Source organism: Lithobates pipiens, unplaced genomic scaffold (assembly GCF_037356315.1).
Source record: "Lithobates pipiens isolate NorthernLeopardFrog02 unplaced genomic scaffold, aLitPip1_a1.2 Scaffold_18, whole genome shotgun sequence".
NCBI classification, from domain to species: Eukaryota; Metazoa; Chordata; class Amphibia; order Anura; family Ranidae; genus Lithobates; species Lithobates pipiens.
Window position 1 is genome coordinate 553,343,296 of NW_027507758.1, and position 12,634 is coordinate 553,355,929.

Consider the following 12,634-nt stretch of genomic DNA (forward strand, 5'->3'; position numbering starts at 1 on the left):
GCCTTGAAATTAATTTCATTACAGCTAAAAGGCAAGCAGTAACATCACTCACCTGATTACAATTATCAGCATTGCATTGATAAAAATACTTCCCCAACAATTTACATGAAAACCAGTATTTCTGCACTGCAGCCACATTTTAGGTGCATATTCCCCCTCCAAACCTATCCAATTAAAGGACTAACTTTGAAGAACTACAGGATAAGTGTCAAGGTGCCAGCTTCCTAAATGAGGTTGGTATTTGCAAAGTAAAGCACCCTCAGGTCTTACTGCCCACGAGGGAACTCTACAAAGAACGCAAATGCAGACACCCCTGGGTGCCTACATTAACACTGTTGTAGCAACTACTCAAAGTAGAAATCAATGTCAAATTCCAGGTTTGATTTCACTTTACATAGTTTTTTTTGTGCTAAGCTGGCCCAGATAAACGATTTCCTTCTAAATAATATGCCCACTGTTAGCACTGTATAAACTAAATGTGCCATGAGTGCTGTGTTGTAACAAAACTGGCCTAACTAAAGTGAAAGTAGACCTGGAGTTTGCCTTTAAGGATCTACAACAGTGATGGCGAACCTTGGCACCCCAGATGTTTTGGAACTACATTTCCCATGATGCTCAACTACACCGCAGAGTGCATGAGCATCATGGGAAATGTAGTTCCAAAACATTTGGGGTACCAAGGTTTGCCATCACTGCTCTACAATGTCCCAACTTTTAAATGCTGCCTCCCCATTGCCCTCATATTCCCAGAATGAATTTTTAAATAAAAAGTTATTTAAAGTGCTATGTACAAGAAACTATATCCATAAAATATGAGAGCGATGGGAGGCAGCATTTAAAAGATGGGGTATTGCATGGTCTTAACATATGCAGACAAAAAATAAAGCCCATTTTACCTACCCTCTCCTGTTCTGCATATTGAGAGATACTATCAATCAAGAAACAGAATAGACACTGGCAAAAAGCATTAAATGGCATTATCTTGCTTGACACGTGCCGAGTCCTGTACAAGACTCATAACATCAGCAGCTGTGGAGAAGCATTTTAGCTACCTTAGAGTCCGTGTCAATGGGCTTGTATTTGCATTGGAACGGTTTTTCTCCCTATACAAGTCAATAGCAAACAAAAAGCAACTACAAGCAGGTCGAGGCTACTTAGGACTCAAATAAAGGTCAGAATGAGGCCAACTGTAGATCAAAGAACTTGTTTGTTTAAGTGGTCTTTGAAATGAAAAACACAGAAAATCCTTCCAATCGTGTTTACTTGCCACACGCCAAAGGACCAAGTGTGATTTTGAGCTTTTCTCTCCTCCCCCTGCTATCTGCATACGTTACTTCTATTTATTCTGAGACCAAGCAATCCCAATACACCATTCTACTACTCCCCCCTTTAAGCACACAAAAAGGTGACTGACAGCCTCAACTGTGCCTGTTTACTTATGAGACTGTATAGAAGGAGTGTGCCCATTCCCTCCACTCAGGTCTCAGATTACAATGAGCTCTCCTCTCTATGCTATGCAGTGTGTAATGTCAGGACCCTGCCCCATGGCTGCTAAAGTTCCCTGAACTCAGGTCCCAGATTACAATCCGCTCCCCTCTCTATGCTGTTCAGTGTGATGACAGGACGCTGCCCCCTGGCTGCTAAAGCTCAGATATGTTGTGTAAAATGTGCGACTTAAATGGCGGTATAGGAGAGTAGCTGCAGATAAACAGGTACAACTTATGCAGGAGTATTTGTTCCATCTCTGTATATCACCTGAGGCCAATCACTTCATGGGGTATATGTAAGGGTTTACAACCACTTTAACTGTCAATGCTCTCAGAAGTGTCTAAACTGATATCACATGCAGGCTAAATGTACATGAAAGCTTGTTGCATTTATTCATAGACATAAACCCAAATATGTTTGGGTTAGGTGGAGTTGGCTTAAAGAAAATAAAAAGGAATGCTTTTAATGCTCGTAGCAACAATAATCGTTGAGCCAATAAAATGACGTCTGTTGCCCATATCAGCTAGATTGCTACTTTTTTCGAATGAAAGTTATGCACTAAAGGGGTGCGATAGGTTCTACAAGCAAGGCGCACACTCTTCTTCCCTACAGTTTTTGAAATGAAGCATTTCAAGTGCCATGTGCCATGAGTATCCAAGTGCCATGTGGTCCAGTTCTACATGAATATCCTCAGTTATCTTTGTACCAGCTGAGGAGAACGTTTTCTCACTTTCCATCCCTGTAATACAACCAGACGCTAAACACTCCACAAATCCCACCTCTATATTCCCAGCTGTAACCAGAAAAGAAAGCCCACCCGCCAACAACTTGCCACCAAAAAAATAAATTCTTCTGATGGAATTCCAGTTTCACATTTGAGGTTTACGATGTGAGACCAGTCTGTTCTTGTGACATACATGTACCTTCAGTGATGACACAAAACATGCAGGAAACATACAGAGATGTTATGTAAAACATGAAACACAAAGTAGACATGCTGACATAGTGAGCTCCTCCATGGTAGTCACACTCACCATTCTCTCTGGGGCTTTTCACTACAATCGGCTCTACATCTTGAGATTTTGGTCTGCTTAGAATTTGCTCTAGATCCATTCTCGTTTTGTTGAATGGCTCTTGTTCTGACTTTGGTCGAGGTGACTCCCCATTTGGTCTAAAATATATCAAGAGCATAAAGTGATTTATTGACCGCACAGAACTCAGAATTGAAATAAACCTGTCATGAGAGGAATAGAGACATTTTAATGGGTGCTCCATGATAAAATGTTAGTTCCCAAGCTGGTTAATGTTGTGCCTTCAACTTCAATATGTTCGGTCACTGACCTTGAAAACAGATGCAGGCAAGGACTTTTGACTTTCCTGCTCAGGGTCAGCAAGCCAGAATAAATTAAAGCCAGGGGGTAAGGAGAACAGATGGTCAGCAATACATTAAACACAAATACTAGTATCTGGCGATTCGGGTGGACTAAAGACAGCTATATACAGCTCAATTTTCTCCTGTTTAGGCCCGTAAGCTGCACAAAAGAAAATCAATCGATTATCCTATCCATTCTAAGATGGAGAATGGATGGATGGAACCACCTCCATTGCCAGTTACTGTATTCAGACAAACCCAAGTAGTAGGATGCAGTCACTATACGGCCAGTAATTTTCCATGCGTTTCAGTCAATTGTTATGACTTGCCAAACTGGGTGGTGCTTGCACTTCGGCCTGACTGAGCAGGAATTGGCCTTAATCCAAGCAGTTTATGTCTGATTGAAAGATGGGCTTGAATGGCTGTCTTGCTCATCTATTTTTTTTTAAAACCAATGCATCCCCCTGGACAAGTATAAAGCCTTTTACCACTACTGTAGAGAGCAGCTGCAGGTGGTTTTCAGATCCTATCTTCAAAAGGCAGAGATGATTTGACATACTCTCAGGAAAATCTTAAATCCCAGGAGTAAATGCCCTTTAACCACTTAAGCCCCGGACCAATTGTCAGCCTAAGGACCAGAGGTCTTTTTACAATTTTGCACTGCACTGCTTTAACTGGTAAATGCAATGTTGTACCCAAACAAAATTTCCGTCCTTTTCTTCCCACAAATAGAGCTTTCTTTTGATGGTATTTGATTGCCTCTGAGATTATTTTTTACGATATAAAAGGAAAAAGACTGAAAATGTAAAAAAAAAAAAAAAAAGAAGATATTTTCTACTTTTTGTTATAAGAAAAATCGAATAAACTCAATTTCAGTCATACATTTAGGCCAAAATTTATTCAGCACATGTCTTTAGTAAAAAAAAAATGTCAATAAGCGTATATTTATTGGTTTGCGCAAAAGTTATAGCATCTACAAACTAGAGTACATTTTCTGGAATTTACACAGCTTTTAATTTATGACTGCCTATCTCATTTCTTGAGGTGCTAAAATGGCAGGGCAGTACAAACCCCCCCACCCCAAATGACCCCATTTTGGAAAGTAGAGTCCCCAAGGAAATTGCTGAGGGGCATGTTGAGCCCATTGAATATTTTTTTTTTGTCCCAAGTGATTGAATAATGACACAAAAAAAAAAAAAAAAAAGTTTACAAAAAGTTGTCACTAAATGATATATTGCTCACACATGCCATAGTTATATGTGGAATTGCACCCCAAAATATATTCTGCTGCTTCTCCTGAGTACGGGGATATCACATATGTGAGACTTTTTGGGAGCCTAGCCACGTACGGCACCCCGAAAACCAATCACCGCCTTCAGGATTTCTAAGGGTGCAAATTGTTTATTTCACTCCTCACTACCTATCACAGTTTCGAAGGCCATAAAATGCAAAAATAGCACAAAACCCCCCCAAATAACCCCATTTTGGAAAGTAGACACCCCAAGCTATTTACTGAGAGGCATGTTGAGTCCATGAAATATTTTATATTTTGCCACAAGTTGCAAGAATATTGCAAACTTTTTTTTTTGCACAAAGTTGTCACTAAATGATATATTGCTCACACATGCTATGGGCATAAGTGAAATTACACCCCAAAATAAATTCTGCTGCTTCTCCCGAGTACAGGGATACCACATGTGGGGGACTTTTTGGGAGCCTAGCCACGTACGGGACCCCGAAAACCAAGCACTGCCTTCCGGATTTAAATATAAATCGCTACCAAAAAAAACTGTTAGCGATCGCAGGGATCAGGCCTGACTCTGCGAACGCTGCAGTTATGTGTTTAGTGTTTTGTAAGTGACAGTGATCGATCAATACTGCAATTGGGTGGGCTGGGCGGAGGGGCAAAAAGCAGGTGCTAGCAGGTATCTGGGCTGATCCCGCTAACAATTTTTTTGGAACCCTAAACTGCTGGGGACGCTAGTATAGATCTGATCAGATCAGATATTGATCTGTTCAGATACTATACCACTACGGGAGGTGTATGCTTTGCGCGTGGGTGTTAGCGGGACTGGCACTAACCTAGCACTGCCTGGGGCGACGCAGACCCTGACCCTAAAACCTAATTGATATCACCCGCCGGTGATCAGGGGGTTAAACCTTTATTGGATAATAAATGGTGGGTGCCCTGATGCTATAAAAAGCAAACTAACCAGAGTCACCCGTAACACTTATACGGTGATCACTGGTGAAAGGGTTAACTCTAGGGGCAATCAGGGGGTTAAAATCTTTATTAGGTAGTATATGGGGGTACCTAACGCTATAAAAACCTGGCGGTGAACATAAAATATAACTAGCTACCTAGCGGCACCAGTGACACTAATGCAGCGATCAGAAAAACGATCGCTTAGTGACACTGGCAAAAGGGGGTGAAAGGGTTAACTCTAGGGGCAATCAGGGGGTTAAAACCTTTGTTAGATAGTATATGGGGGGGTCACAGACGCTATATAAAAACCTGACGGGGAACCTAAATAACTAACTGGCTACCCAGCATCACCAGTGACACTTATACGGTGATCGCTGGTGAAAGGGTTAACTCTAGGGGCAATCAGGGGGTTAAAACCTTTATTGGGTAGTATATGGGTGTACCTAATGCTATAAAAACCTGGCGGTGAACCTAAAAAAATAACTAGCTACCTAGCGGCACCAGTGACACTAATGCAGCGATCAGAAAAACGATTGCTTAGTGACACTGGCAAAAGGGGGTGAAAGGGTTAACTCTGGGGGCAATCAGGGGTTAAACCTTTATTGGGGGGGTAGGGGGCTACCCTGGACCTAACACTAACTGCCCTGACACTTTTTACTGTCACAACTGACACTAAATGCAGTGATCAGTAAATAAATGATCAATGCAATCAGTGACACTATGACTTGGGGATCGGGGGACGATTTGTGTGCCTATGTGTACCTACATGTCAGTGTAGTGTTGGTGAACACTTACTGTGTGTTCTCCTCGCAGTCCGGTCAAAAAGACCGCCGAGGAGAGTGACATCACTTCCTCCCTGCCTGTGTTTACACTACACAGGCAGGGGAAGCGTCTCATTCGCCAGGAGTGATCGAGAGGGGATGGCCAGAAACCAACGGCCATCCCCTCACCTCGGATCGCTCCTGAAGCGAAATGGACCGCCGCAGCCAGCGGGAGGGGGTCCGATCAGACCCCCCACTCGCTGGAAGGCAAGCACGTACCGGTACGTGCTTGTGCCTGTCCATGCCATTGTGCCGACGTAGATTTACATGCGGCGGTCCTTAAGTGATTAAAGAGCATGTGGTCACCCCAGCTGTCATTCTTCGGGAAGTGTCTGCCCATGCCTTCCACTAGATTTTTCATAATGCAGAATGAATAATGTGGGAATCCACATGGGAATCTCGTCACTGAAGTAATTCAATCTACCATCGCCCACCTAAAACTAACCTATTAGCCTTGGGTTGAGAAGGCCTTTTTTTCCCCCCCCAAGATTCAGGGTTTAGTCTATTAAAAAATATGCATCTTAAGCATCTGGACACACGTGACCTTCTTCCGACCTCAAAAAAGTGATTGTAAAGGTTCATTTTTAAAAATATTTTAAATAACATGTTATACTTGCCTCCTCCATGCAAGGGTTTCAACACAGAGTGGGATCCTCCTCTTCTGGGGTCCCTCAGCAGCGCTCCTGTCTCCTTCTTGCATTGAGTGCCCATTCGGAGACCCACATTCCAAGGGGACACCAGTGTGGGCATGCTCCCATTGACACAAACAGCAGCACTCGACCCCGCCCCTGGCTCCGTGTCACTGGATTTGATTGACAGTAGTGGGAGAAAATAGCCGCACTGCTATCAATCTATCTAATGAGGACCCGAGACAGTGGCTGGAGATACTGGGCTCATCCCCGTTCAATGGAACGTTTGGGTTCAGGTAAAAAGGGGGCTCTGGGGGGCTGCTGCACTACAGAAGGCTTTTCACCTTAATGCATAGAAAGCATTAGGGTGAAAAACCTCAAGGGGTTTCAACCCTTTAAGGTTCCATAAATAATTTGGGCTTGCTAGACACAAGGTACTTGTCTAGTAAGGTACTTGTTCTGGTTTAGGAATTGTTGCTCTATGCTGCAATTTGCAGGCTTAGGACATCTTCAGTGGTATGGAAATATTATCTTTACAGATTAGTGAATCCTTAAAGATTTGGTGAATTTACAGCTGTTCTAAATCAGTCATCAAAATGTGGCAAATTTCACGAACGTCCAGCAAACTTTCCCCAATTACATTAGGTTCAAAATAAGAGAAATTGTTTTCCCGGAATTACTATTTATAAAAGGGACCAGAGTTGCTCAAAGAGAAATATGAAGATCTTCTTGACTGGGTTTATATTTAAAATAATGCTTGGAAAACACATTTTCTCAGTGCCTATTTTCCACCACAACTTGTCAAACAGTATGGGGATCAGAGTTATTTAATCAGAATAATGAATAAAGTGGGTTTTCTTATAATACAGAGCACTTGGGAGAGACCCCCTTCACGAGTCACACACGTGAATAGAGACTTACTTGGATGGAGGTGTTGAGAAAGATGGCTTGTCAGGTCGCTTGGGTGGGATGGTTGCTGGTTTGACCAGATTACTGTTTGATTTATTTACAAGAATGGGCTTCTTAGGAGGTACCAGAGGCGCGGCTGGTTTGGAAGGCTTAGGATCCACAGATGGCCTGAGATCCACGGATGGCTTATGCTCAAGAGATGGCTTTTCATCTACAGCAATACAACAAAAAGGCAATGGGCTTAGCCAGGACCCAGTAACAAAGCGAAACTACTTTAATAAGCTCACAGACAAGCTAAAAAAAAGGCAAGAATAGGTGTTCTGCACTGCCGGCTCTTAGGCAGGACAAGTTTAAAAATGTCTGACAGGTTTGTTTAGGGCTCTTTCCCACCAGGCACTAAATAAATGCAAGTAACTTCCAGGGTACAAGGGTTTTTTATGCACCTTGTTCACACCACAACACACATTAATGCATATAAACCCAAATGTGCATAACAATGCATGTAAATGCATGTTACTACGCATGCTTTTTCAGTCTATTTTTATATGCTGTATAGTGCGACAGGACCCTTAATGTACTGTGGATGAGCAGAACAGTACTAAAGCAGACAGGTAAACAAAAAACAAAAACACATTTACATTACCTCTCTCTTTCTCTTCTGATTTGGTGGGAGTGAACCTTTTGTCTCCATGACGAAGTTCTGGCTTTGGCACTAACAAAAAAAGGACCAGTAAAACTCAAAGGCTCAAAAGAACGGCTTATACCCCACTAAAGGTACCTCAAAATGGATCATTAAAAAGCATTAACACTGATTACCTTCATAGTGTGATGGCAATTATTTGTTTTGATGCCAAAAAGTATAATATGCAGTCCACTTGTTACAATAAGGGTGTACACACACACACACTTACAGTTTTATCCATACAGTGCACCCCCCCCTCCCCCCCACCCTGGTCTGGTTCATCTGTGTACTTTGAGTGTTCCAGATTGTCCCCGGGAATAGTTAAGCATACAATTCCTGGGACCGCTTAAAAGGGGATGGCCTCGGTTCACTAGTGGTCTAATGCAGTTCACGTCAGTGAGAGCGCAAACTCTTTGCTCACAGAACTTTCCATATATCACTGGGAATGGAAGCAGGGATCACGACGGTCTCAATAACATAAGCGTGCCCAGAAACACAGTGTGAGCACAGATCAGTGAAGAGGGTGAACAATCACATCCAGGCATGATTCCGATCAACCATGCCCAATGTGTGTACACACAGGTCCCTGTAATCAGAGCATACTAAGGTAGCCATCACACTTGGGCATATACGTACATGCAATATGGGGGAAATGCCGCCACTTTTAATGGGTCTCCATCACATGTAAATGCAGCACAATACAGAGATGTATTCAGAGGCGATTCAGTTCGCATTGTGCGCTATATAAGTATTTCATTCATTCATTCAGAGATGTGAATACACATGTTGTAGGGGGCTGCTTTCCCAAAAATGTAGGTCAGGTATGTTCTTTAGTACCTTGAAACTCAGTATCAGCCCAAAAATTTTGTAAATTTTCTCTGACACAGTACACATTAAAACACACACACACACACACACACACACACACACACACACACACACACGTGGGCCCTGAAGGGTTAGAATTGGGAAGCTTTATAAAAACATATCCAGCATTTGATACAGTGGAATGCTGGTGGGTGGATTCATCGATCAGATTTAAGTATAGGACATTTAACGGTAATACTTTCCTGACAGTTTTTCAGCTTTATTAAAGCTGGCTATTCACGTGGCAGTTTTCAGTCAATTTCACCTTTGAACCACTGGGAATCTCAGGTGATAGATCAGCAGGTCTACCACCCACATGTAAAAATTGGGCAATAAATTTGATGCGTTTCTCCTCAGCAGGAACTTAGTCATTTAGGTCACATTCATGACCAAGTTCTTCCTAGAGAGAAACGCCACACGTGTCACTGGCTTTGAAGATTTACACTACTTGCAATAAAAGGTGGAAGGATATCAAGAAAACAAAAAACTATTAAAAACAAATAGAAGTGCAGCATCATTGGGTAGTCTGCAAGACAGCCTGCAGAGGTAATAGATTTATAGATGTTTATTCAACTGCTTTTGCATTCTATAAAGCACTGCAATCAGAGTGCTCATTCAGTCTGGCTGTAGGGAACCCAATAAACCCAGTATAAGCAGCCAATATTACCTACCCATACTTTTCGGAGGTGGAGGCTTCTTTGGTTTCTGTAAGACAACAGACGACAACTAAAAGAGGCAGCACAGGCAATCAAAGAATATATTCCCCCCCAATAACAATACATACCTACAACGTGCATTCTTCGGCACTGTATCAATGCGATAAAGGAGAAGCAGGGCCACAGCTCGACTTTTGTGGGTCACAGTAGTACACCTAGTTCAGTCGGCTAAAGCCTGCTGTTGGCTGACATCACTCAGCCAGTCCAGGCTCTGAAGGTTTCCTGACTTTAATGTCGGGATCCACCCAGATGCCTGAGTGGCAGCTGGCTTACTTTCCCAGCATGCCGCAGAGAGCTTGAGTCAGCCACTTTGGCCCTATGCACATCCTACTAGTGAGTGCTGGAGGGGCAGAGCTCCAATAGTCACCACTGACTGAGCGACCTGCGGATTTTGATCACTTAGTTCCTGGTCTTATAGGTGGCGGGGGACAGATGCTGCACCCACCTAGGGGAGTAGGACTGACTTTTTTTTTTTTAAACCCACCCCTCAATTTTTCTTTTAAACAGGAGATTGGCCTTTGGCACCCATGGTGATTTGATTAGGCTTAATTGTATGAATGTTAGCATAATGGCCGAGTAATCCAGTTGGATGAAAAGTGAAACATTACAGAAGTCTATATGAAATGTTACTACTACTAGCTAGACCTGGATAAAAGGAAAACATCACAGACACAATAGGGCTGAAAGGTTGTCGGATTAAAAGATCACCTTGAGATGAAATCTGCTAGGGAAGCCCAAAATTAAGATGAAAATCCCAGTAAGACTGGCACAGTCCAACAAGGAACATTAACAATAAAACAAGGGTTATGATGGGGACACAGTTTAAAGGGAGATCCCTCTAAATAAAACTGCATGTACTGAATATCTACAATGGATAATAAGAATAACAATGCACACTTACTTCCTTTTCTAAATCTTGGATTATAGCAGCAAAGTTGTCAGGAAAAACTCCTTCTTTACCATTGAGCTCTCCTCTCCACCAACCAGGATCTCCAGTATCCTGCAAACAAGAAGGTGCTTTAGTTTCCAGAGGTAACATATGCATACTGGTGGTATTTGCTACTGTGAGACAACTTACTTTATTTATTAAGTTGATTATGTCACCTTCTTTAAAACTAAGCTCATCCTCATTGATTGCATCGTAGGCATACAAGGCTCTGCATATCTCTTTGGCTGCTGGAAAAGTAGAGAACAAACAAAACGCTATTTTGAATGGTATGCAATAAGAAACAGAACCTGACATTTTGTAAATAATTGGTGCACCTTTAGGTGTACAGTTTGAATAGGACTCTACACTCTGCAGCATCTATCCAAACACACAAACATTGCCTAAAAAGGTACACTATTTACGAGACAAACTGATATACTATGTTCGGGTTAGATATACATGGTACACCGGTAGATCTGCAAATTTGTTAAGCATATTATTTTCACATGTGCGACAGGTATTGGGGGGACCTGGAACCCCACAATATTCTCTACCTGCCCTATAGCCACCTTGAAATTCCTCACCTGGAATGTCCAGGGCATGAGAGATAAGGTTAAAAAGTCAGCTATATTCTCACTACTCAAAAAGCAACGTGCTGACGTAACAGCATTAGTAGAAACTCACACTGAGGGCAGAATACAGATGGCACTTAAACGCCCATGGGTAGGATGGGCTTACCACTCCGTCCACACTACCCACTCTAGAGTATCCATCCTTACAGCGAAAACCACACATTTTGAGCTCCGCGGATCTGAGGTTGATCCACTGGGCAGGTATGTGTTTGTATATGCAGCTATACATGGGGACCCGATACTGATAATGGCATTTTATGACTTTATTCTCATATCCCATTCTCTTTTACCAAGACTATAAGATGCGGGTTTGTCCCCTAGATCGCTCTCAGACCATTGGGCCACACTGTCCCTACAACACAGCTAACCTCCAGCTACGTGGGGGGTTAAACCCCTTCTGGCGGCGTGGCTTGACAATGGAGCCGTGAGGTCACACATTTGTGGAGCTCCGTGACACGATCGGGCAGGGAGCTCTCTACAGCATGCAGACCGCACCGGGACGATACCCCAACACTCCGCCCGCGACTAGAACCCCGGACATCTCCAGTCATTTTCTCCGCGGCCCCCTATCTCAGCCGAGGGTTGCGGGATCCAAGATGGCGCCGCCACGCACGAGTGCCTCCGCCTCGGCCCAGGCCAAGAAGTCATCAAAAGGCCCTCTCCCGGCGCTGCTGGAGCCTGGCACAAAAGGACGCAGGTCAGATTCACCGATCCCCTCTCCAGACATTCCGCAGGCGTAAGGTTCACAGCTGACCCTGTTACCTGGATCTCTGAGCTGCCCACCGGTGGAGTCATGGCGGGAGATGCTGGCGCTGCTCCCCACAAAGCAGGACATCGTGGAATCCACTGCCACAATAGTGAGTACCCTGACTAAGGAAATTAACAAACTCAACAACCGCATTGATTTGGTAGACTCACGGGTGGCGACAGTGGAGGCAGCGACGGACACATTAGACGCAAGGGTGCTCGCTTTGGAGGAGGCCCAGCAGGGGTACAGACGCCACCTGAGCTCGCTGCAGCTTTCCGTCGACAACGGGGAGAACCGCAGTCGTAGGAACAATGTCCGCCTGCGGGGTCTCCCCAAAGCCACCTCCGGGGGAGACCTCAAAGCAACTGTCACGGCCATTCTTAACAAGCTGTTAGACAAACCCCCCACAGCAGAACTGGAGTTGGACCAGGTCCACAGGATGCAGGGCCCCAGGGGCAGGGACACCTCCACCCACGGGACGTTTTGGCCAGGGTTCACTTTTACGCCATAAAGGAAGACATCATGCGGCGGGCCGACTTTGATGGTGCCACCGTGCAGGTGTTCCCTGACGTTTCCCGTCTCACACTGCGGATGCGGGGCATGTTACGCCCTCTGCTGGAGGTAGTGAGAGGCGTC

General features: G+C 43.9%; 1 protein-coding gene across 6 annotated transcripts in view; it reads right to left on the reverse strand.

Annotated features, from left to right (window-relative positions):
- Nucleotides 1–12,634, reverse strand: part of CD2AP (CD2 associated protein) — a 192,051-nt gene that overhangs the window by 31,156 nt on the left and 148,261 nt on the right. For 5 of the 6 annotated variants that reach the window (XM_077488905.1, XM_077488904.1, XM_077488903.1 and 2 more), the window contains 6 exons: nt 10,769–10,866; nt 10,592–10,690; nt 9,646–9,679; nt 8,069–8,137; nt 7,438–7,636; nt 2,523–2,659 (listed from right to left, as the gene is read on the reverse strand). In XM_077488905.1, coding sequence (XP_077345031.1) covers nt 2,523–2,659; nt 7,438–7,636; nt 8,069–8,137; nt 9,646–9,679; nt 10,592–10,690; nt 10,769–10,866 — 636 coding nt within the window. The remainder of the gene's footprint in view (nt 1–2,522; nt 2,660–7,437; nt 7,637–8,068; nt 8,138–9,645; nt 9,680–10,591; nt 10,691–10,768; nt 10,867–12,634) is intronic. The other variant, XM_077488906.1, reaches the window with a different exon arrangement.